Source organism: Muntiacus reevesi, chromosome 1, assembly GCF_963930625.1.
Source record: "Muntiacus reevesi chromosome 1, mMunRee1.1, whole genome shotgun sequence".
Taxonomy (NCBI): Eukaryota; Metazoa; Chordata; class Mammalia; order Artiodactyla; family Cervidae; genus Muntiacus; species Muntiacus reevesi.
The window spans coordinates 243,566,127-243,593,216 of record NC_089249.1 but is presented as its reverse complement, the minus strand read 5'-3'; the positions used below and the strand labels follow the sequence as shown (position 1 = coordinate 243,593,216).

Below are 27,090 nucleotides of genomic sequence, written 5' to 3'. Positions count from 1 at the left end.
CATTTTAGCTGGAAAATGCCCAGGCACACACAGGAAACGTAACCTAGCCAGTTTCCTGTCATTGCAATGTTTTAGGTCATTTAGTTGTCTTTATTATGAGTATCTTTGTGCGTATATTATGAAAACATTAACATATGTTAATGAAAACAGTTCTTGAGGCTCTTTTTAATGCTGCTGGACTTCTACCAAGTGCTTCAGTGTTCTTTTTCTACAATTTCTCAATTCTAGATGCTTCCATCCTAATACTGGGTAATTAGATGTGCAACAAGTGCACACTTTCAATGTGCAACTATTTGATTATTAGGAAGAATTATTTTTATAAGTACTACTTCTTCTCTTAAAAATCCCCTATTCATATTCCTTGCCTGTTTTTGTTGGGTTTTTTTTTTTTCATTTATTTTTACTAGTTGGAGGCTAATTACTTTACAATATTGCAGTGGTTTTTGCCATACATTGACATGAATCAGTCATGGATTTACATGTGTTCCCCATCCCGATCCCCCCTCCCACCTCCCTCCCTATCCCATCCCTGTGGGTCTTCCCAGTGCACCAGCCCTGAGCACTTGTCTCATGCATCCAACCTGAGTGCCTGTTTTCCTACTGGAGTATTGGTCTCATTGATTTTAGGGGCTTTTTGTATTTCAAGAATGCTAAGCTTTTATCTGCCATATTTATTTTTAAATGTTATTTATTTGACGGCACTGAGTCTTTGTTGTGGTGTGTGAATTCTTACTTGTGGCATGTGGAATCTAGTTCCCTGACTAGGGATCGAACCGGGGCCCCTTGCACTTGGGAGTACACAGTCTTAGCCATCAGACCACCAGGGAAGTCCCTGTCATGTATTTCTAAAATATTTTCCCCAATTGTATGTTATCTTTCAGTTTTCCTCTGCTGTTTTAAAATTTGTACATCCTTTTTAATTTGGAAGTAATAAAATCTATCAATCTTTTCCTTGTCTTCTGCCTTTGATAATTAAAAAGCTTTCTCCATTCCAAGTCAGACTGATTTTACCCACATTTGTTTAATTTTTATTATACACCTCATGACTGCAACGTAGGTTCTTCTAACTGGGTTTGGTTTATCATGTTCCGAGTCTGTTAACTGTGTTGAACCAGGTGGCTGCCCTCGCTGGCAGAGCACTAGATAGGGGAGAGAGAACTGATGACAAAATGAGGGGAACCACCTTCACCAACGGACTTGGACTCTCTGCGCCTAAATCCTGTTACAATGTAGGAAATTACATTCAGACCCCAAGTGTTACCTTTTTTAAAACTACAAAATATGGTACATATAAACAGAAGGCTGCACAGTGTGATGAATAATCATAAAACAAATGTTCCTGTAACTGCCATCCACATCACTGAGATGGAGAGGGAGGAAGAGCAGAGGGAGGAAGAGAGGAGGAGGAGGAAAGCAGAGTGGGAGGGAGGGGAGGAGGGAGAGAAAACAGATTCCTACAATGGGTTCTTTCTCAAAAACACTCCTTTTACCTCTTGATAATCACTGTCCTGAGGTGGTAATCTTCACTTCCTTGTTTTACTTTATACTTTGCTCTCCTATATATTCATCACCTATCTTTTCTGGATATTTCTAAGTTTTTAATGTTTTCATTTTTTATTTATTTATAATCAATTTGGAATTAATCTTATCAGATGACATGAGGAATTAACTTCTCACAAATGATTTTTCAATTATTTCAGCACTGTTTATAGCATAATACTTTCTTCTTGAACCAGTTTATTAAAGTCAGATCTCTCGAGATGTAATTCATACTCTTATGATAGCGTCATGAATTTTGACAAACGCCATGTACAGTCACAACAATCAACACTCACAGATGGAGTATTTCCACCATCCCCCAAAGTTTGCTTGTGCCCACTTGTAGTCAATCCCCCATTCCCCACCTGCCAGCCCCTGGCAACCCTGATCTGTTCTCTCTGATCATGTGGTTTTGCCTTTTCCTGAATGTCAATGAAATATACAACGCATAAACTTTTGAGTTCAGCCTTTTCACTTACTGTAGTGCTTTTGAGATTCGTCCATGCCATTGTTTGTATCAGCAGTTCATCCACCTTATTGATGAGAAGTATTCCATTGTAGGGACACACCACAATTTATAGACTCTATCTTCTACCATTAAGTATGACGGTAGCCATAGGGTTTTTGTAGATGTCTATTATCAGATTGAGAAAGTTCTAGTTTGCTGAGTTTTTATCATAAATGGATGTTCAATGTTATCAAATGCTTTTCACGCAGTTATTAAGGAACACATTTTGGTCTGTCTGCCCTGAGAGTAACAGACTGCCACTGCAGAGACTTGAGGCTGTAGTCCAGGGAAAAAGGCAGGGTCTTGAGCCCCTTGTCCACTGATCACTTTGAAACCTGTGGGCAACTTGAGTTTCCCACCCTATCCCCAGCAGCTTAGAGCTTTTGATCCCTAAGGGAGGAAAATCCAGGGAAGCCAATGGCATTTTCTGTCCCCAACATCCGCCAACTGCCTCCCTCTGTCTGGACCTCAGATGTGGGTTCAAGAGGGCCAGTCTCCTGCCCTCCCCCAGTACTTCTGGTGAGCACCTGGTGGAAGTCTGTGGAGGACAGTCTAGCTGAGACGGAACTCCTCTGCTACCTCAGCTACCCTAGATTTATAGCTCACCCACATGTGGATTTTGGGCTACAATTTAGCTGATCTCTTCTCCCCACGTGGACAGTGGCAGAGTTTCTGCTCCCCAAGCTCTGTGGGAGTGGAAACAGTTGTGAAGCCCATCTCTCTTCAGAGGGGCTTGTCTCTCTTCTGAATGAGGCTGTGCCTCCCAATCTCATCTTTCTCATGAGCTCAAGCAAAGTAATGATTTTGTAGTTTATGTCATTTTCTCATTATCAGGACAGAAGAGACGTGCTTCCTATATTTTAAGCAGAGGCGTAAGAACATTTCAATTCCACCTTCATCCTAAACCAAATGTATAATACTTAAGTCTGTTTGGGGGTCTATTTTTATTCTTACACAAGAACCATGCTGCTCTGACAATAAATCTTTCTAGCAATGTAAGTCACCTCCCAATCTTCTAAAAATTCCTCAGCTTTTTATTAAGCTTCCCAGGTGACCTTAGGATTATACTGTCTAGATAAAAAAAGAATACTTTTGACATTTTTATTAGAATTGAAATGGCAAATTACTGAGTTATGCCATCCAAGAATGTAGTATGCCCTACCATGTAAGTCTTCAAGTGTCCCAGGAAAGTTTTATGGTTTTGTTTATATGGGTCCTGCATACTTTTCATATGTCAAGTTTATTCCTAGATATTTTCTAATTTAGTCTCCATTTTAATGGCTTTTTAAAATTATATATTCTGATGATTGCTAATTTAAAACATAAGCATTGACTTATACTGATTTTGTAACCAACAGACTTACTGAACTCTCCTTACTTCTAATAATTTTTCAGCTGATTTTCCTAGTTTCCCAGGGAGGCAGTTATATGCAAGTAATAATTTATCTCTTCTTTCCCAAAGATTTTGCTCTTATTTCATTTTGTCTTACAGCTTTTGACTAAACTGTTGGGAAATATTAAATAACATGAATAGCCGGCACACTTGACTTGTCCCCCACTTTGGTGGGAAACTCCAGTGTTACCATTAAGTATGATGATACTTGAGGCAGATACAACAGATTTGCTTAGCCAACAGCTGCTCAAATTTCCTTCCAGCCAGTATTTGAAAAAGAAAAGAACAGCCCCTGACATTCAGAAGCTGGATAGGCACTAGAGAGCTGGATAGGCACTTCTCCTGTTGAACAGAAACCATCTCACAGAATACCAAGTCAGACAAGGTCATTCCGGGAGCACGATTAAATGAAATAAAACAAGTACACACCATAATTCCATCTAAGCATAGACAAAAACAAGGTCGTGGTGCCATCCACAAAATACCAAACACCTTCTCTTTGCTAAAATGAGTTACTGTTAATTCTTTATCAATTATTTACACCTATTTCCTCACCCACGTTTGCACTCCCTATATGTAAAGTTTATTGAGATAATCAATCATAGAATTTCCCCCACCCACACTCTATGATGACATCCAATTAAGAGCAAACCCTAGCAAGTCAACCAACCAAAGCCCAAATCCTATAAAATCACTCCACCAAAGCCCAAATCCTAATATCCTCTTGCTGAGGATTCCCCACTGTCGCCATGGTGTGTTCTCCCTTGCTGCAGGAAGTAATAAACCCAACTTGTTCAACTGTGTTCATGGTGGTCTCTGGCTGCAGAACACTGACACGTTTTAAGAGGCCAGAAAATCAGAAAGTGTATTTTTAGACTACTTTACAGCTAAGTTTCAGTCTTATGACGCTTCTGCCAGTCACTGTTACCCAGTCCTGATTCAGAAAATAAAGTGAAGAAAGTGCCTGCAGACCAGAGGAAAACATATTATATAGTCTGGGCCCACTTAGAAATTCTTTGAGCTAAGATCCTTAATAATTCCCTTCTGCTTAGTCTAACAAGATGTTGAAATGGGACACTTGCTGCCCTAGTGTGGTGTCTTACACTGAGGCACTACTGTGATAGGTATGGAGATGCCAAAATGATTGTGAGCGCATCATTTCTAACTCCCAGTTATTACTCAAGTTCATCTTATGATCAATTCTAATCCAGAACCATACAGACAAACAGAATGACCCAGCCTATTTCTTCACAGGATCCTTAATATTTTTTCTGTAAGGTTTTATGCCCTTGTATCATACATATATTTTCATTTTTTTTAAATTAACGTATAGCTGATTTACAATGTTCTATCAGCTTCTGGTATACAGTGAAGTGTTTCAGAGATATATATATATATATATACACACACACACATACATAAACACACACATATATATCCCTATACACACATACACCTTTTCATATTCTTCTCCATATGATTACAGGATATTGAATACAGTTTCCTGTGCTATACAGTAGGACTTTGCTTTTCACCTATTTTATATATAGTATTTTGTATCTGCTAATCCCAAACTCCTAATTTATCCCTCCCTCAAGCCCTTTTTCCTTTGGTAACCATAAGTTTTATTTTTTATGTCTGTGTGTCTGTTTCTGTTTTGTAAATCATTTGTGTTGCGTTTTAGATTCCACATATAAGTGATATCATAGTATTTGTCTTTCTGACTCACTTGATAATGTGAAGGACAGTATGATAATCTCTAGGTTTATCCATACTGCTGCAAATGGCATTATTTCATTCTTTTTTATGACTGAGTAGTATTCGATTGTGTATGTGTACCACATCTTCTTTATCCATTCATTTATCAATGGACATTTAGGTTGCTTTCCTGTCTTGTCTATTAGTATCATTTGTATTTCTTCATTAAACTTACAAGATCTGTCCATATCCATTTTTACCTCAAAAAATTAAGGAGTGTTTTATTATCAAGGAGATTATGCTTAAACTTTCTTAAAAAGAACAAATTTCTGATTTTAGGGCAGTATGATTTTAAAAAGTGATCTATGATTTTTATTTGAGAGAATGTGAGGACTTCTTTGTAAATCAAAATTAAAATTGTAGAATCAATTTAGAGTCTACAACTATAGAATTTAAAATTTGTAGAATCAATTTTACCAATTGTTACAGATGTTTGAAAAGACTGGTATTCTCTTTACAGTACAAAGTTTGAAATATTTATTAGAGCTACTACTATGTAGCAAACTACCTCAAAGTCCAGTGGCTTAGTAAGAACTTACTAACTTCTTCATGCGTCTATAGTCAGTCTGTGCTGGTTTACCTGTTCTCACCTGTCATCAGTGTTCGTTGCATCGGCAGCTATGTGGATGCTGGCTAGGATCTTTCGTGTGTTTTGTGGCTGGCCAGCTGTAAGCTGGGGCCCACATCTCTCTTCCACATGGTCTCCCATCCTTGAGCACATCAGCCTGGGCTTGTTTACACACAGAAGCAGAGATCCAAGAAAGAATAAGGAAGCAAACAGAGACAAGGCTGGAAACCTGCAAGCTGTCACTTTTGCCACATGCTATTAGAAAGTCCGCCCAAATTCAAGAGGTCAGAAGAGACTCCACTTTGCAATAAGAGGAACTGCAAAGTCACACTGTAAAGAGCATGAATATAGGAAAAGAGTCACGAACTATGGCCAGATAGATAAAATGAACTTAAATCATTTAAATCAGATTTTCTTATGCTGGGGTCCACTATGGAAACTTGAAACTTTAAGATGACCTTCAGGAGGTTTAGAAATGGTTTCAAATTGACTGCAGAATGTGTTCCTCCAAATGTGCATTAAACAACTCTTTTAGGTTCATTTATGCCTTTCCTTAAATTCCACTTCATTTGATATTAATATTGCCATTCCTTACTTTCCAGAGTAAAAATTTTATGAGTCTCCTTGGGCCGTTAAGTGAAAATAATTATTAATTCAGTCCCTACTGGATACACATAAAAAAACATTTTACTTGAGTGCACAAGTATGATTCACTTACCAATATTTTCTCTTTATTCCAATGAATTTGTGGTTCCATAACAGATACATCCTAAGCTGTATACTAATGTAACTCACAGTAGGCTGGTTTGCTTAAGACTAAAGGTTAAAACCTATCTCATACAGAGATTGTGGACCCTAGACAGTTACATCAGACAATGGCTGAGAAGAGGGGCCTATTCCTAGAAGTGTTAATAATGTCATCTATGTAATTTTGTCCTGCTTTAGAATCTTTCTGGAAGCTCACCCACTCCAAAACCTTTCCTGTTTTAAACCCACACATGTGACTGAGCTCTTCTTAATCAACTAAAATTGCTACTACAACCTCTGCATTAAAATGAAATCCATGGAAAAAAATCCAATCATTTTCATCACTTGTGGAGAAACACATCCATTTTATTTTGCAATGTTCACAGTATACTCACTTCACATGTCCTTCCCCTCAGGGTTAGCTGGAGCCTCATTCACAGTTTGGTAACTCGGAGTCAGTTCCAGAGACAGTATACTCCCCTCTGCATCACACATCCTACATACTTCTCAACTTCTGGAAGGATGAAATGGTCCTAACGTTCATACAGTTGAAAACAACCCAAACTGGTCTGACAACATAACCCTTTACTGATCCATATGACATTTTTCATTTTTACTTTTTCCCCTCACTATATCTCTAAACAAATCAATTTCCCCAAAACCCAAAGACAGTTTTCCAGGGTGCCCTGATGTCTACTCCCAAAGTCCCATTTCTCTGCTCTTGTAACATCAGCACAGTGAACGCATGTAATTACTGACTTACTGAATTACTCTGCCTTTCCCAGTAGAGTGTGAGCTCCACAGCAGGGGTTGATTCCTTTTTCACTACCTGTATCCTCCCAGGCATATAATGGTTGCCCAATAAACTGAGCTTCTTCAAAAGCTTCTTCATCTGCTTACCTGGGTATGTTCATCACTTGATCATTTATTCAGCTAAACTTGTGATTGGTGCAATTCCTGAAAGTGCTGTTGTTGCTGTTGTTTAGACACTCAATCATGTGTGACTCTGCGACCCCAAGGACTATAGTTCGTCAGGCTCCTCTGTCCACAAGATTTCCCAAGCAAGAATACTGGAGTGGGTTGCCATTTCCTTCTCCAGAGGATTTTCACGACCCAGGGACTGAACCTACATATCCTGCTTGGCAGACGGATTCTTTACCACTGAGTGACCTACAAAGCCCTCCTGAATGTGCTATACACTAACAAAAAAAGTTTAAATCTATCATAATTCTCTGGGGGAAAAAAAGGAGATTACAAGCATTCAGATATTGTTAGAGAGAAGACATCAATTTCTGAACCATGTAAAGTTAATTTCAGCACGGAAACTAACCAGATGTACTTAGCAACAGTCACAATGGGAAAGGTTCATTGAGATAATGTATACACCATGTTTAAAACAGTACCCAGTCCTAAAGGTTAGCAATTAGTACACTTTAACATACCAGAAGCAGTTCCAAATGAAGGCTTAATCTTAGATTACAAGCTAACATTCTTCATTAGACTCCAAGATGTTTTGTTTTTACCTATTTCAAAAGTTTTAACAGCCTGATGAAGCAGCATCCTCATTTATGCACTTTATAGTTATGGAGTCCACAACACCACCTGGCGTGTTTCAGTCACAACCAAGGAAGTAAAAACTCTTGAAATTAAAACTCAACCAGAATCTGCCCCGAGAGAAAGCCTAGAGACCCTCTGGTCCAGGGATTATTAGCCACACATCACTGGGGCATTCGTTACCAGTGCAAACCCCTGGTCCCCCACACCAAACCCAGACTCATTAAGTTGGAGTGAGGCCCAGGGATTTGGATCTTTTAACAAGCCCTTCAAGTGATTCTGAAGGTGTTTTTCAGACAACTCTGAGCCTCTTATCTTCTAGGTGAATGAAATGGAGGCCAGGCATGGAGGAGACCTGCCCGGAGTCTTCCTTCTGGTTAGTGATTATGCCAAGACTAGAACAAAGGTCGCCTTCTACCACTTCATGCTTCCATGCTATAATATCTTAGGACCCAGAATGAATCTGCCCTACACCTCAGTGGCTTATTCACTGAGCCCTCTGTCTTTTTTATCCATTCATTAGGTTAACTGCAGAGGCCTAGAAATATTCCTGCATATTCATTAGTGAAGTGAAGTCGCTGAGTCAGACTCTTCGCGACCCCATGGACTACAGCACCAGGCTCCTCTGTCCATGGGATTTTCCAGGCAAGAATACTGGAGTGGGTTGCCATTTCCTGCTCCAAGAGATCTTCCCGACCCAGGGACTGAACTCGAGTCTCCCACATTGTAGGCAGATGCTTTATCATCTGAGCCACCAGGGAAGTCTATTCATTAGGTATGCATAAATAGATACTTAAACCTAGAGTTTAAATCGCAGTCCAATATTTACAAACTGTGTAACCCAGAGATAGTTATCTGTAAAATATAGCACAGAGCATGTCAAATAATGAGGTCCCAATAAATAGTAGCTATTATTAATGCCATCTTAAAACATGGCACTGAAGCTACCATTCTTCATCTGACTTGAAATGCAGTCCCCGAAAACAGAATCATCTGGAAGTGCTTATTTAAAACAGATTTCTAGTGAATCAGAACCTTTGGGGGAGAGGAGCGGAGAGGGACCCAGAAGGCTGGATTAATAAGCATCCCAGGTTCTTCCTCTGCATATAAACATTAGAGAAACACTGGACTAGGGTCGTGGACAGAGTGCCTCTTGTCTAACAACATGAACCAGGCAGTGCTGAATACTCTTAACATTTCTGCTAACAAGAGGGAACTGAGTGCCATCTACTGCCTTATTTTAGAATGCAAGGCTGAGATTGGTTCTAATTGAATTCACTCTGAAAAAATGAATCAATCCTAAACAAGATAGACAAGCAACAGATAGCACTGTTGGAAGGAGACATAAAAACAGTTGTTATTTTAGGAAAATAAACTTTATAAGTTAAATGATTTTTGGAGTTTTAGATTAATAGTCTAATGAATTCCTATAATTTCAAGTTTCAGCTAAAACAGTAAAGGATAATATAAACCCTCACCCACTAGTCAATGCCAACAGTAAAAGGAAAAACTGAACCACAGAATGCTCTAAAATACTGCAGTGAAACAACATGCAGGCATGCCCCCCTCCACCACCCCTCCCTTAGTCTCAAGAGAAAAATCAAGTGAAATAATAAGGACAAGTTTTCTTATCCTATAACTTTCTACTCAACTCCAGTATCAAAACTACCAACTGCACGGCACTAGCTACAAAGTTAACATTCCTTTCAAATGGTACTCAAAAAAGCCTTCTGAATTATATAGTCTGTCACTATGTTTAAAGCGGATTTCCCCTTCCTAGTTGCAAAGACATAAAATATACCCAGAGGCTCACAGGAAATGGACAGAACTTTATAAATATTCGTATAAAACCAGCAGGGGTACTTCATATTTCAATAATTCAATTATAATTCATAAAAAGCATTTGTCTTTAATTTTTGTTGGTTTTAAGAAACAAATGGTAAAATATATACACCATGGAGTCTGAATAGTCCCATCATAGAGCATGAATGATGGTCCGGTTGCGAAGCTCTTGGATATACTCTTTGGCGTGGGTTACTGCTGTCTTTGGTGCCTCAGGTGGAGGTGGAGGGCCTTCCACCAACTTCACAAAATAATGGCAAAAAACCTTCTCCATAATCCCAAAGCGACCTCTGCCGTGGTATCGGATGCGTTTCAGGTACTGGCCTCGCCCTGAGGTGGACTCAGCTAAACAGGGAAGAAAAAGAGAATTACACAAAACAACCATAACTGTATCTGCAAGATTATAGCTTGATCGGCTGAGCAATTTCTGTCTTCTCAGCTAAATTCTAAGATTACATGAGCTCACTGGCTGGCTAGAGTAGGCTTATCTAAAGACAAGTATCTCCTGAGTTCTTCCTTAGAGACCAGGCTCCGTCTCGGGTCCTGGAGAAGTAAGAGTGATAAGACCAGCAAGGGCCCTGGCTAGTGGACGCTCTAGAGGAGAATGACAGAAAACAAACACCATCATTTGCGTTAGTGACAAGTGCTATGAATAAAACAAACAGTGACGTGACAGACTGAGGGGCTGTTCTGGGGGCAACTTGAGATTGGGTGGTGTCAAGAGGCATCCTGAGGAAGAGACATTTGATCCAAGAGCAGAATGAATCATTCAGGCAAATATCTAAGGGCAAGGTGTTCCAGGCTGAGGAAAGAGCAAACGCAAAGCCCCAAAGCTAAGAACATCCTTGGCTTATTTCAGGCCCAGAACCTGCTAAAGCACAGTAAGCAAGGCGAAGAGTGATACAAGTAAGGGGAAGAGATCAGAGATGAAGATAAGATTACACAAAGCCCTGAAGTTGTAGGAACAACATTCTGATTTTATTCTAACTATATGAGAAACCTCTGGAACCAATGGTTCCCAAATGCTATCCTCAGCCTACTACATCAAACAAACCTAGGGAACACATTTAAAATGCTGATGCTGATATTCTAATTTATATTTGGAGTGGGCCTTGGAAATTATATCCTGAGCAAACAACATCCCCCAATCCAGGCAACTCTGATTCAGAGTCAGGTTTAGGAACTCCTGCATCACATCTATCCCCTCATCTCCCTGCCCCTATTCTACATGTCAAGGTTTGACCTTGTAAAATTTGAAGAAATCTTTTAAATAGTACAAGAAGCAATCTATTCACCTGTTCGCCCATGGTAAATCATAGTAACTACCTTCTGAATTCAGTCTTACATTTTTAGTTAATTTAATAAGCCTTTTAAAAAGGCAAAATCTACAGCATACATAGCAAATCAATTCACTTTCATACTCACCACTTTTATTCTCACTGTGACAGAACTTTATATTACAGAGACCATGTCAAAGTATGCACTCCACAGCCTCTGACCACAGGCCTCTCCTGAAGTGATTTTAGCAGAACCATCCCAGCTTTGCCAAAGAGGAAGCTAAAGATGAAAGTGACTAAGAAAACTGCCTGGGGTTTCAGTGAGACAAGGTGAGAGTTAACTGCCTCTTTATTAAATTCAGCTACGGGGCACTAAAGAAATGAATTTAAGAATTTCCAAAGATAGGGGTAACGGGCAGGTGGGTGAAATGGATGAAGTGAATCAAAAGGTACAAACTTTCAGTTATAAAATAAATAAGCCATGGGAATGTAATGTACAGCATGGTGACTGTAGTCAATAATACCCATATTGCATATTTGAAAGTTGAGAAGAGATACTACAAAATCTCATCACAAGGAAAAAAAACTGTAACAACGTATGGTGACAGACGCTAACTAGATGTGTTCTGGTGATCACTCTGCAACACCGAATCGTCCAGCTGGACACCTGGAACTAACGTAACGCTGCATGTCAATTATACTTCAATAAAATTTTTTTTTTTTTAGTTTTTCCAAACAAAAACCAGTATTACACAAATCACTTTATAATACAAAGTACTTCCAGGTGCTCTGAATCCACTTGTCAGGAGGAATCCTAAAAATAAAACCAGTGACACTGGGAAGAGTGTAGAAACTTCTGAAAAGATTTTACAAACATGATGGCTAATTTTATCCAAAACTACTACTCTACCCAATTTGAGCATCAATTTCCAAATGCTCTGAGAATAAGGACTGCTACACTCCAGGGAAAGAAGTATCAAAATTAGCTAACTGTGCAACACTACATAATCTATCAAAACACAATGATCAGTGCTATCAGGGTCTATGCTAACTACCATTTTCTTTCCATTTCTCCAAAAATACCTAAGAGCAAACATTCAGAACCTGCAAAATGCCAGCTATGATTTCCTCTTTAGGCCATTAAATAACATTTGCCTAACCTTCATGCATATAATGTCATCACTTTTTTATGTCAAAACAACAACATTAATTCTTCTGAAACACCAGGATTCTTTAACACCCTGGAATGGGAATACACAACACAACCACTCAGATCTAAACGAAATCAGGGTTTACAGTATAGATTCCAAATTAGTTTATGGTCTCCCCTCCTCCAGTCTCTCCTCCACTAATTATGTATGTTGAGTTTCAAACTGCTTTAGTACAGAACTATTTCAATTATAATGAAACAGTATGTAGACGCCCACTTTAATAGCAATCTGTCCTAAATGAAACTTGGAATTTCTATTTGTTGAGTGAATGAACAGCACAGTTTCAGCAGATCCAAAACTGTGTCATTCACTCACTCAACAAATAGAAATTTCAAGTTTCTGCTGAGTGTGAAGCCAGACTTCCCTGCCCATCACTAAATCCCGGAGCTTGCTCAAGCTCATGTCCATTGAGTCAGTGATGCCATCCAACCATCTCATCCTCTGTCATCCCTGTCTCTTCCTGCCTTCAATTTTTCCCAGCATCAGGGTCTTTACCAATGAGTCAGTTCTTCGCAGCAGGTGGCCAAAGTATTGGAGTTTCACCTTCAGCATCAGTCCTTCCAGTGAATATTCAGGACTGATTTCCTTTAGGATGGACTGGTTGGATCTCCTTGAAGTCCAAGGGACTCTCAAGAGTCTTCTCCAACACCACAGTTCAAAAGCATCAATTTTTCGGCACTCAGTTTTCTTCACAGTCCAACTCTCACATCCATACATGACCACTGGAAAAACCATAGCCTTGACCAGACGGACCTTTGTTGGCAAAGTAATGTCTCTGCTTTTTAATATGCTGTCTAGGTTGGTCATAACTTTCCTTCCAAAGAGTAAGCTTCTTTTAATTTCATGGCTGCAGTCACCATCTGCAGTGATTTTGGAGCCCAAAAAAATAAAGTCTGACACTGTTTCCACTGTCTCCCCATCTATTTCCCATGAGGTGATGGGACCAGATGCCATGATCTTAGTTTTCTGAATGTTGAGCTTTAAGCCAACTTTTTCACTCTCCTCTTTCACTTTCATCAAGAGGCTTTTCAGTTCCTCTTCACTCTCTGCCATAAGGGTGGTGTCATCTGCATATCTGAGGTTACTGATATTTCTCCCGGCAATCTTGATTCCAGCTTGTGTTTCATCCACATATAAGTTAAATAAGCAGGGTGACAATATACAGCCTTGACATACTCCTTTTCCTATTTGAAACCAGTCTGTTGTTCCCTGTCCAGTTCTAAGTGTTGCTTCCTGACCTGCATGCAGGTTTTTCAAGAGGCAGGTCAGATGGTCTGGTATTCCCATCTCTTTCAGAATTTTCCACAGTTTATTGTGATCCACACAGTCGAAGGCTTTGGCATAGTCAATAAAGCAGAAATAGATTGTTTTCTGGAACTCTCTTGCTTTTTCGATGATCCAGCAGATATTGGCAATTTGATCTCTGGTTCCTCTGCCTTTTCTAAAAACAGCTTGAACATCTGCAAGTTCTCGGTTCACGTATTCCAAAGTACTACTACTGACAAAAACCAAAACTACAAGTACTAAATATTTTAAACTGCTACAAAAGATATACCATCACCTAATTGTGTGGGTATTATACCCACTGAAAAGCAAAAGTAAGTCACTCAGTCATGTCCAACTCTTGTGACCCCATGGACTGTAGCCCTCTGTTCATGGGATTCTCCAGGCAAGAATTCTGGAGCTGGTTGCCATTTCCTTCTTCAGGGGATCTTCTCAACCCAGGGATCAAACCCAGGTCTCCAGAATTGCAGGCAGAACCTTACCAACTGAGCCACCAGGGAAGCAGGCACTCAAATATTTTTTGAATGAAAGAAAAAACATTAAGATCTCAAAAGTAGAAATGACCTTCAAAGATATTGCCCAGCAGGTACCATGTATTGAAAATACTCTCAATATTTCCGATTACTTGTATTTAGGTAAATGCAAATCTTAACATTAACTTCAGAAACCCTCCCCACTTCCCCCTTCATCAGTCTTAGCCCAGAAGACTGATTTACAAAGTCAGTCGTTCACATTCCCTGAAGTGAACTACATAAGATGCTATGAATCACGGAGCAGTGACATTTTATTAGCCCATGTCCACTTGTTAAGGCCTATCACTGTGTCATTAGTCATCATTACAAGTTTGAAAAGGAAATGAACTTTCAAAGTCTATGGTCATGCAACACCAGGTATGAGCTTTAGACTGATGACAAGCATTTGAAGGAATTACCACATAATGAGAAGTTATGCTACCAAAAAAGTAGATCCCTTAAAATGTATGAACTTACAGGGGACTGAAAGAGCTTTTGCTGAGCCAAACCGGCAGTCAACAAGTAACTAGGCTTTCAAACTCTAAAAGAAATCTATAGAATGAACTATCTAGGCCTTCTCAAAGACTATAAGATCAATCAGTTTCCCACATTTTATAAAAAGGTAAGAATCAATAGACTTTACCCAAGCCTCTCTCTTAGGGTTTCAGTCTGTAGTGAGGCCTGGGAATCTGTGTTTTTAATAAGTGAAAGTGAAAGTCACTCAGTTGTGTCCGACTCTAGAACCTCAGACAATTCATATCAGGGAAGTTTAGCAAACACAGGGATAAACTGCCTGATGTGTTATGGTCAGATACTTCATCTTCCTGGGGGTATTCATCTCCTTTTCCTTCATAACAGAATTAAGCAACAAAATACTTAGCAAATGAGTTTTTAAAATCATAGGACAAATCCAGACTTACTAGCCCTACTTAAGAAAAGAGATTTTGACCCAGAACTAGATGAAAAGAAGGTACAGGAGGGGCAGAGGTTTCTCAGCAGAAATGTGCATAAGAAGACCCTATATGCAAAACAGAAAAAGAGACACAGATGTACAGAACAGACTTTTGGACTCTGTGGGAGAAGGTGAGGGTGGGATGTTTTGAAAGAACAGCATATATATTATCTATGGTGAAACAGATCACCAGCCCAGGTGGGATGCATGAGACATGTGCTGGGGGCTGGTGCACTGGGAAGACCCAGAGGGATGGGGTGGGGAGGGAGGTGGGAGGGGGGATCAGGATGGGAAATACATGTAAATCCATGGCTGATTCATGTCAAAGTATGACAAAAACCACCACAATATTGTAAAGTAATTAGCCTTCAACTAATAAAAATAAATGGAAAAAAAAAAGAAGACCAGTACATTTTAAAGGACCATTCATAGTTAAGTTGATATTTGCTTAAAGGTAATATTGGACTTTGCTCCTTCATTTGGGAAGACAGGATTAAGCTCTTCACCCTCTCGCTATATATACTAACTACTGAAACGGATTTAAACACAAATTCCATTTCACTTGCATCTGAATTCCATTATGAAATGCTGCCAATCAGCTAAGAAGCCAATATTCTTATGAAATTGAATAAAATTAATTAAATGTCATTTGATATTCAGTCATGGCGCAGGAAAGGTCACCAAGAGGTTTTAAGCAAATGGTTTTGCCCTTCATCCATTTCATCTCTTCCGGTGATTCTGGGTCCTTCCAGCATTACTTATTCATGCTTCTCCCAGAAGAAAATGCTTATGATTAACTACTACGGCCTGCATCTTCTGAGTAGTCATTTTGATTCCCCTCTAACTCTATGCATGTATCAGAATATAATTAATTTTACAAGATTCAGCTTTAAAATAAGATGTTTCAATTGAAAACCATAACTCATTTGAATTTCAGAAGTAGGTGTAGCTCCCAGCATCAATACCAGGTGAGGTGAGGTAAGATATTAACCAAAATAAACATCTCCAGTAGGGCAGAGGTTATGTGACAAAGTGGAATTTAGATGATCTTTTAAAATGCTAATTGCTGAAAAACTACAAGGTACAGCTAACTTCCACTATAATGATTCAGCCTTTTCCCCTCTGTGTGGAGAGCAGCAGTTCCCATATCTTGAATTTGAAATATCTTTAGTGAAATAGTTCTTATACACAGGTTTGGTAGACTGACAAAATTCTGCTTTGACATAAACATCTCTGATGACAAAACTGAAGTCAGGAGTAACTGCTGCATTAACTCCAACCTATGCTCCGCTTTGCTGCAGTACTGGGATGGGATGGGGAAGAGCTTTGTAATAAACACTGATCTCTTTCTAGAAAAAGATCAGTATGAAGGTATGCTACCCAAAAATCCTTTACATTTGTATAGTACACCATGCCTTCCAAAACATTTTCACTTACATTAAATAGATGTGAGACAAGCCTACAAAACCAGAGCTAATGCTTTAGGATGTTAAGAACTAAGAGGAACCAACACTAAGGTTCTGGGTCACTAAGTCTTCAAAGGTCCCCTGGCTTTATAATTCAACAGATGATTTTCCATTCTGGTACTAGGAGGGCTAACTTACAGGATACCTTTATGGATGAGGCACCTGGCATGGCACATTATCTATAAAGACTTTCTAAGTCTACTGTGATCCTTTATATATCTTTCAGGTTGACAAAGAATTCATTTTTTTAAAAATCAGCTACATTCTTATTATGAGTAAAGGACCACTCTATGTATCATCTTGATATCCATTATTTAATAACTATCAGCAATAGATTTCATGATCTCAATCTCATTAAAGAACAAGTAAAAATAAAGCAGTTAGGACCATTACAGCAGACTTAACATTAGCATGCAGAAGACTGAAAAATAAGCTATTACCAGCAATTTCCAATGGTAAACATAGTCCAAAGTATTTAGATATCAAAGACTGTTATTAGATAAAGAACTTGGCATCACTACTGGAAGATATTTTCCAAAGCTAAGAATATTAAAGATCTTACCTATATATAAATTGGATCTGAATTCCACATTGTGGTCTCTTACTGCCATATCTTGTGCTTCTAAGAGAACCTTAAACAAGGAAAAGAAAGGCATTCATATGGCTGACCTTGAACTAAAACAGAATTAAATTTCTCATTTCTTGTAGTTATCTCTATATGACTGCTAATCACATGCTTTCCTATTATAGTCAGTTTTAAAAAGAGAATATCAAATGATAACAGTACTAAGGAGAATGGATACAGTGAGTTTCCTTCCTCAGACAAGAATTGCAAATGCAAAGAACACAGTCGATCCTGCTAAACTTTAACTGGAATGTGTAAGCTGTAAAAGAGGAGATAACAGCACTAGCAGCAGCATCCCTGGTAATGAGCACCATGCCTCTGAGTCACAGACTTTGCCAAAAAGTTCAAGAAGCTAAAGAGCTTCTTTAGCTCAATCTTACTGAAAATTCTTTAACTTTGGATCCAAAATAATCATTAACAACATCAGACAAAAAGAGAAAATCATACTTGAAAATTTCCTTTAAGAATTATTAAGTTTAGGGATTTCCCTGATGGTCCAATGGTTAAGACCCCAAGCTTTCAATGCACATGACGCAGGTTCAATCACTGGTCAGGGAACTAAGATATCCACATGCCAGATGGCACAGACAAAAAATAAAAACAAAACAAACAAGAAAAGAATTATGAAGTTTATACTCCATAAATATTTTGAATTAACTTTCTCCAGAACACATTTTTTAAAATAGGACAATAGTTGTCAGAAATAACAGAAAGCAGATCTTTTTCTCCTTTAAAGACAAAGAATGTAATACAAAGCTGGGTACACAACAAATACTTAGTAATTGCATTCTGAATGGAAATAAATAAGAGGCATTACAAAAGACCTCTTAGAAGTCTGAATCCAACTATCTCAGCTATTCAACTACTAAATTAAAAGATCTGACTTAATGTGAAAATTAACTGAAGTACAGAAAATAATGCTGATTTCCCCAGATGTCCTCAACTCAGCTTTCTGAAACAAAACACTCATGTGCCTAGAATGAGTCGGCATAAATACCAACAATATATTTGCACCAAGTGAATCAGCTACATTTAGAGCTAGAGGGGTCTTTAGAGATCATCCAATTCAACCCCACCTAGTTTACAAATAAGAAAAATGGAACCAGCTAAGTGCCTTGCCCATAGTCACAACAGAAACTGTCAGAGAAAAGATAAGACCAGGTCACCAGAGTCCCAGTTCAGTGCTTTTTCCACTCAATTAGTTATAAAATCCCAAGCTCTCAGTTGTGGAATTGACAAAAAAAAATCTTCTAAAATAATGTATCCAGACCCAATAATTTAAAATAAGATGTATATAAATGACTTTGTGGTACAAATAAAAGCATCTCAGGAAAAAGAATACTTAAAGCATAGAACATCCCTAAGGTATAAGAACAGCAATAAAACTGAGTACCCTAAATCTGTATAATATAAATTCTGCACTTAAACAAGTTAATTCCAGATTTAGGCAAAACTTACTAACATCTGCAAGACAACTATGTGCTCTTTCCCCACCAATCTTAAGTTTACCTCTTTAATTATCTGGGCTCCTTTTTTGTCACTGAATTCCAATTGAGCCAGAGCCTGGTCAATTGACATTCCTCGTATCTAGAATTAAAGGATAACAGACAAGAGAAAATAAATAAATTAGTTTACAAAGTCAGCATTGCCACTTCAGTGAAAAGTAAAAGCTTTACATAATCCAAATAACTTCTAAAAATAGCTAACAAGTTACATGTTAATTACATCTCAGTAAAATTAGGGAAAATTTTTTTCATTAAAAATAAAAATAGCTAATAAATGCAAAGGAGAAAAATACACATTTGAGAAGGTATGCCATCACTCTCTTTAAGTTAAAATCGAACTTCAAAATTTCAACCACTAACCTGGATTTTAATAGTTTTAATAATAATGAAAGAGAGCAGACATGACAAAGAAAGATCATAGGTTGGCAATAGAGGCATAAAAGGCATCTCATTCTTCTACAGAATAAATGTATTATCACACATGTATTTGCTGCTTTTGCTTTCTCTCATATATAAACTTTATTTTCTGGGTAAAAAACTTAAAAGGCAACAGTTTTGAAACAGGTTGAATCAGTTTTTACAGATATGTAAGTTTGCTTCCTAGATTCTCTAAGTGTAGCCAGGTTCTTGATGTCTTTATTCTAAATATCTATGTATCCAACATGATTGAGATTCTCAGGAGGTAAAAACTGAACAAAATCACTAATCTCTGAGCTATCATTTTTGGATTACCTACCAAATGTCTGAAAATGTAATTATATTCTTCACTTTTTGGAGAAAACAGGGCAAGTGTTTTTTTTTGTTTTTGTTTTTTGGTTTTTTTCAAATATTAGGATAAAATTTGAACCTTCTTTCCTAAAGTATTATATGGTAATAGTCACTTTAGCTTACCAATTTTGCCAAATACCACATCTTGTCTTTGCTGTACTTTATTTGTCTTCGACAATGGTATATTTCCTTACAAACAGGAAAAAAAAAATTAAGCAAGTCTATCAAAATGACAGTAACACACTATTAATACAGTTCTTACTTTCTAATGCCTAATGAAATGCTGCCATAAGAAATAAAAACATTATCAAGAATATGGAGACTCTTTTTTCCCTATTTATATTTTTCCAAAGTCTCACTATGTTATAGATTACTAAGGGAAAAACAAACTGTAAAATGGCTAGTTTGTGGCAACATTTGCAATGCTTCTATACAGGTGAATAGTAAAAGACTTAAATGAAAGTATTTTAAAAGCATTTAGCTGTCTAAAACAACAAAGCATACAAAAACAAAGTTTCTTGTTAGTGAGGAAAACAATGGAAAAATGGATAGAACAGCTATTTTTGTAAGAAAACCAATACTGTGGGTGTCTGGTGAAGAGCATAGGTTCTAGAATCAAACTACCTGGGTTTGAATCCCCACTCTACCATTTACCAACTACAGAACCCAAGGTCCTTCATCTGTTTCTGGTTAAGTTTCTTCTTTAAAATGAAGATAATAGTACCTAACACCAAAAACTATAATAAGGATTAAATAAACTAACCTATATGAAGTACTCTACAGTGCCTTGGAGAAGGCAATGGCACCCCACTCCAGTACTCTTGCCTGGAAAATCCCATGGATGGAGGAGCCTGGTAGGCTGTGGTCCATGGAGTTGCTAAGAGTCGGACACGCCTGAGCGACTTCACTTTCACTTTTCACTTTCATGCACTGGAGAAGGAAATGGCAACCCACTCCAGTGTTCTTGCCTGGAGAATCCCAGGGATGGGGGAGCCTGGTGGGCTGCCGTCTATGGGGTCACACAGAGTCGGACACGACTGAAGTGACTTAGCAGCAGCAGCAGCAACAGTGCCTAGCACATGGTAAAATCTTAGTAAATATTAGGTTTTTATTATCTTGTATTTATAGAGGGTAGGTATATCCCACTGAATTTTTTAATCAATCATCCATTAAAAATTTATAGTTCATAAAGCATTTTTCAAGCCCTTTATTTCATATGATCTAACTCTACGAGGTGGGAGAGAAAACATTTTATAAATCTTTTACAAAATGAAAATCAGAGAAATTAAGTGACTTGTCCAAGATAGCAAAGCTTATAAGAGACAAAGCTAGAGCCACCCAGGGAAGTGTGTGAAGGGCCTAATACAATGTCTGGCAGGCGTATCTTTAAAGTTCTCCTCATGACTCTAAAACCCACACTCTTTCTACTACTATACCACACTGCCACTTAAAAATCAGAAAAAAACGTTTTCAAGGCAAATAACAGCAGAAAAACTGCAGAACTTTTTAACATTCTGAGCCCTGCTCGAAGTTTACAAATGACTTAGAAACACCAGCTAGTCTCAAGTGGCCATCTTTCAATATGTAGCAGATTTCAATTCTGTTGCAGAAGCTGACAGGCTGAAAAGTGTAGCAAGAGCCTAATTACATTTTCAGCAATAATCTGTCCTGGGAAGCACAGGAGAGGAAAGAACTGTCATGACTGATAATATTAATCTGCAAAAATTAATACTCAACAGTCTTTTATATAGAAACCTTTCAACTCTTGGTTTCCCATGGTGAGATATTGTTAAACCTGAATTGTATATAATCATCTTCAAATATTAAAAAAAAAAAAAAAAAAAAAGACACTGTAATCCTGGCAAAACACCGGGAAAAAAGAAATCAAGTGTTACCAGAAAAGGTGAAAGTTATTCAATCGTTGTCTTCTAAAACTAAAAAGCCCAACGTTTACTTGAGGCAGGTGCATTGTGTAAGGGCACTAAACCAGATGAAGTCTCAGTAAATAAACCTACCATGGCAAACAGATAAAGTGGTAAAGTTGGAGGTCAGAAGGCCTGGTTAAACATCACTGCTATTAATTAACCTACACAGTAAAATTAGGTAAAGTTACATTAGAATATAATGTGAAAACAGCTATTCAAATAAAGTAAAAGTCTAAATTATGAAATGTCTAAACCAGTAACTTGTAAAGAATTTTATTTTTAAATGCATATAATGACACAAACAGCAACAAAAAATGTCACCTAATAAAAGTTTTAGAGTACAGAGGATCCACATTAATGACTCATAAGAATGGCATATGATCAGTATGTCAATTAATCCACAAATTTAAAACATTCCTCTTATAGAAATGACCATTCAAACAGTTTTGATACAGTTTCACTACTAATTTATTTAACTTAGCTTTCTTCAAAAACATAAAAAGTCAAGCTCAATTTAACAAGGTATGACTACTTTGTACGTATATATATTTTTAAAAGCCTTTAATTTCTGACTTACTTTCTTTACCAGGATGAAGTCACATGTAAGATACAGTGTCTACAGGAGCCTGCATTGTTTAGAAATTTGTACTAGCTAAATTACGAAGGCAGTCTTAAAAATAAAGGAGTGGTCTAAACTGGTGACATCCATTTTAAATTACTGCTATAGAATTTATTCATTGCCCCATCTACTATTCTTTAACTACATAGTCCAAATGCTGAAGAACAGAATGAGACAGAATCGTAAATACTATCTAGCCCTCTTTTAAACAAGAGGTAATACTAACTTTCTAAATGTTTGCAGCTAACAAACTAAAAAGTCTAAGCGATGCTGCAAATAATGACACAGTGTGTAAACTATGTGGCTAGATGAGCAAATTATTCCCTGTTAATAAGCAAGGTATTTATAGTAAAAAAGTGAAAGTCGCTCACTCTTGTCCGACTCTTTGCAACCCACTCAACTGTAGCCCACGAAGCTCCTCTCTCCATGGAATTCTCCAGGCAAGAATATTGGAGTGGGTAGCCATTCCCTTCTCCAGGGGATCTCCCAGACCCAGGGATCAAACTCAGGTCTCCTGCATTGCAGGCAGCATTTATAAACAGCATTAATAATTATGGGTGTGAGAACTGGACCATAAAAAAGGCTGAGTGCCAAAGAATTGACGCTTTGGAACTGTGGTGTTGGAGAAGACACTTGAGAGTCCCTTGGACTGCAAGGAAATCAAACCAGTCAATCCTAAAGGAAATCAACTCTGAATATTCATTGGAAGGACTGACGCTGAAGCTCCAATTCTTTGGCCACCTGATGCGAAGAACTGACTGGAAAAGACTCTGAGACTAGGAAACACTTGAGGGCAAGATGAGAAGGAGGGGAAAGAGGATGAGATGCTTGGATGACATCACGACTCAATGGACATAGGTTTGAGCAAACTCTGGGAGATAGTGAAGGACAGGGAAGCCTGGTGTGCTGCAGTCCATGGGGTTACAAAGAGTTGGATAATTTAGTCATAACAGGTATAACTCATACATCAAGATTAATTTATCAAATACTATTTAAAATCAGAAAATGTTAAGGTATTTTCCAAAAGGATTACTTCCTCAAACAAAATCTGTGCAAAATAGAGAACTAAATTAGGTTTCTCCAAAGTGCCCATATAAAATCAAACCAAATGTCTTCACACAGGCACTTATATTATAGGAAGAGTATACATGATGCAAAAGTTACTCAAAATAGTTTCAGTAAATTCCAATATATAACAAATTATCTCACTAACATTGTTGTTCATTTGCTAGAGTTAGACACATGATCTACTATTAACTATTTGAATTTTGCTATTTAGGATGTAGCCTGAAGAGTGTTTAACATATTAAAAGACTGGATACTTTTTGGTACTGGTAATACAAAATACAAAATTTTGCTTTTAGATTCTGGACTTGGCAAATACTATTATGATTCCTTTATTTCCAATTAATATCCAAATCCAAAGAGCTCAAGCAAAGAAACAAAGAAAGCTCATTATACAGAAAATACTTTATTGATATTAGTGTATTTCCCTGGTGGCTCATTGGTAAAGAATCCACCTGCCAATGCAGGAGACACTGGCCCAGGAGGATCCCGAATGCCCGGGGGCAACTAAGCCTGTAAGCCACAACTACTGAGTCTACGCTCTAGAGACCATGCGGTCTAGGGCCTGTGCTCCACAACAAAACAAGCCACCGCAAAGAGACGCCTGTGCCACAACTAGAGAAAAGGCCATGCAGCAGCAAAGACCCAGCACAGACAAAAAATAAATAAATAAATATCAGTCAGTGGCTTAAGCCATTCTTGCCAACCTCACATGCTCCATTATCAAGCCTCTTGGGAGTCAAAAATCAGTCATGTCACAAGTTATTAGCTCAGTTACAGAGTTAAGGTGCCTATTCAGGAGGTTAAGAATTAGACACTCAGTTGTGTCCAACTCTTTGTGACCCCATGAACTATATAGCCTGTCAGCTCTGTCCATGGAATTCTCCAGGCAAGAATACTGGAGTGGGTTGCCATTCCCTCCTCCAGGGGATCTTCCCTGACTCAGGGATTCAACCCAGCTCTCCTGCATTGCAGGCAGATTCTTTACCATTTGAGCCACCAGGGAAGCCCATCCAGGAGGTTAAGCCAAAGCAAATAAATAAGAAACAAAGACAATCTTTCGAACTACCAAAAAGATAAACCTAGAACATTTTTTGTATCAATTAAAAAATCAAGAAAATTGTTGTAATTTTTTTCTTAATATGGAATACTAAATCACTGCTAGCTACACAAGAGTGAGAGTGCTTTATCAAAATTAAGAGATCAGTTATACCCACAAACTTACAGCTGGTCTCCGAGGTTCTCCAGGCAGTTGTGGAGGATAAACAATTTTATTCTTCTTCTCCCATTTTCGAGATATTTCAAGAGAAGCACTTGTGTGGATATGTGATTGAGGTAAAATGCTGTGAGATGAAAAAAGCCTGTAAAGCCAACAGACACTTAGAATCTTCTCCACATCTATTTTCTGAACCACATCAGCTCCATTTTGATAAAACTACTTAAGGCTCACAAGTGGGAACATTCTGGACATATTTGTTGAGAGAGAGCACTATTACGTAAAATACCAGAAAGAGCTTGTAGTGTTCTGAATGCTAAGAAGAGTGAAGTCAGTAACTCAACATTAAGTCAAGTAATAAACATATTATAATGAACAAGATATCTTATCCTTACTGACCAATAAACACTTCTTTATTTAGAGACTTTCTCTTCATATATATATGATATACATTATGTAAGTTTCAGGTGTACAACATAATGAGTCACAATTTTTAAAGGTTACATTCCATTAATAGTTATTATAAAATTTTGGCTCTATCCCCTGTGTTGCACAATATATCCTTGTAGCGTACTTATTTTATATATAGTAGCTTGTGCTTTTTAACCTCCTACCCCTGTTTTGCCTCCCCCACTTTCCCTCTTCCCACTGATAACCACCAGTTTCCTGCATCTGTGAGTCTGTTTCTTTTTTGTTATATTCACTGGTTTGTTTTACATTTTAGATTCAACATATGTTATACAATATTTGTCTTTCTCAGACTCACTTATTTCACTAAAGATAACTTAACTGAAGTTCATCCACATTGTTGCAAATGGCAAAATTTCATTCCTTTTTATGGTGGCCAGTGACTACTGATTCGCTACTGTAAGTCATCTCAGTCCTAAAACAGATTTAAAGACACAGGATATCCCTGACATGATCTGAAGAATTCTTCAACTTTGTTCAATAAGCAAGACAAATAACATCATTTTGTAATCCCTAAGAAATTAATGCATAAAGATGGATTTATATCCCTCCTGATGTAAAAAGACACCACCCACCATCTATGAAATAGTCTTTCTGCCAAAAACAAACCTGAATTAATCTTGAGTCAATACAGAAAAGACAAAGACAGGGAAACCTGTTAAACAACATGAAGGGGACACGCTCAACAAAATCCGAGCTGTACTAAATGTGACACCAATAGCCCACTTTCTTCAACAAACAAATCACAAGGAGAGTTTTTAAAAAGGAGCTGAATAAAGAACCTACATACAGATTATGAGAACTAAGAAAAATGTTAATGAGTGGACTTTTTTTTAAAGTTTGATTCAATGAATTTAAACTAAAAAATGACAAAACAGACAAAAAAAACCAATTTGCCCATTTTTCCCACCCCTCAACCCAAGAGGCTGCGGCCTCCTGCAACTACCAATGTGTTCTCTGTATCTATTCTGTATCTATGAGCCTAGTTTATTTTTGTTTTGTAGATTCCACATATAAGAGAAATCAAATGTATTAGTCTTTCTTTGTCTGACTTATTTCACTTAGCACACTACCCTCCAGGTTTGTCCTTGTCACAAATGGCAAAACTTCCTTCTTTTTTACAGCTGATTAATACCTCTGTGTGTATGTTTATAGATTTATATATATCACAATCTCTTTACGTATTCATCCACTGATGAACACTGAGGTTGTCCCCAAACCCTGACTACTGTAATGCAGCAATGGACAAGAGTGTGTATACATCTTTTCAAAGCAGTGCTTTTGTTTTCTTCAAAAGTAGAATTGCTAGATCACATGGTAGTGCCTTTTTAATTTTTTGAGGGACTTCCATACTGTTTTTCAGGTGGCTCCACCAAGTTACATTCCCACCAAAAGTGCAGGAGGTTTTCCCTTTTCTACAAATCCCTGCCAACACTTCATAGTCTGTATTTTTTTGATAATAGCCATTCTAACAGGTGTGAAGTAGTATTTCATTGTGGTCTGGATTTGCATTTCTCTGATGATTTATGATACTGAGTATCTTTTCATGTACCTGTTGGTCACCAGCATGTCTTCCTTGGAAAAACAGCTATTCAGACCTTCTCAGTTTTTAATTTGATTGTTTGGGGTCTCTTTGCTATTTAGTTGTATGAGTTTTTTGTATACTTCAGATATCAGCCCTTTATCAGATATATTACCTACAGTTGTTTTCTCCCATTCAGTAGCTTGCCTTTTCATTATGGCACTGATTTCCTATGCAGAAGTTTTTTAGTTTAATGAGGCCCTATTTGTTTATTTTTGTTACTGCTTTTGGTGTCAGATTCAAAAACATTATTGCCAAGACCTAGGTCAAGGAGCTTACTGCCCGCTTTCTTCTAGTTTTATGGTTTCAGGTCATAGATTCAAGTCTTAAACCCACTTAATTTTGGAGTATGGTGTAAGATAAGAACCAATTTCATTCTTTTGCATGTGGCTGTCCAATAGAGACCATCTTTTCCCCATCATATATTCTTGCTCCTTTGCCATAAGTTAATTGACAAAATATTTGTGGGTTTATTTCTGGGCTCTCTACTCTGTTCCACTGATCTGTGTGTCCATTTTTATACTAATATCATACTGTTCTAATTACCACAGCTTTGTAATAGAGTTTGAAATCAGGCAGCATAATGTCTAGCTTTGCTCTTCTTTCTCAAGATTGCTTTGGTTATTGGAGCCTTTGGAGGGTCCACACAACTTTTAAAAAGTGTTCCATTTCTGTGAAAAAAAGCCACTGAAAAATTCTTTTTAAT

General features: G+C 37.7%; 1 protein-coding gene across 4 annotated transcripts in view; it reads right to left on the bottom strand.

The window, feature by feature from the left end:
* Positions 1 to 9,956: 9,956 nt before the first annotated feature.
* The window catches only part of MRPL22 (mitochondrial ribosomal protein L22), a 40,202-nt gene continuing 23,068 nt past the window's right edge, over positions 9,957 to 27,090 (bottom strand). The window contains exons 3-7 of one of the 4 annotated variants that reach the window (XM_065918984.1): positions 24,344 to 24,479; positions 19,633 to 19,698; positions 18,746 to 18,823; positions 17,174 to 17,243; positions 9,957 to 10,254 (exon numbers count right to left, since the gene is read on the bottom strand). In XM_065918984.1, coding sequence (XP_065775056.1) covers positions 10,043 to 10,254; positions 17,174 to 17,243; positions 18,746 to 18,823; positions 19,633 to 19,698; positions 24,344 to 24,479 — 562 coding nt within the window. In that variant the 3' untranslated portion in view covers positions 9,957 to 10,042. Of the gene's footprint in view, positions 10,255 to 17,173; positions 17,244 to 18,745; positions 18,824 to 19,632; positions 19,699 to 21,524; positions 21,582 to 24,343; positions 24,480 to 27,090 lie in introns of those variants that run through there. The other 3 variants (XM_065918985.1, XM_065918986.1, XM_065918987.1) reach the window with 3 other exon arrangements.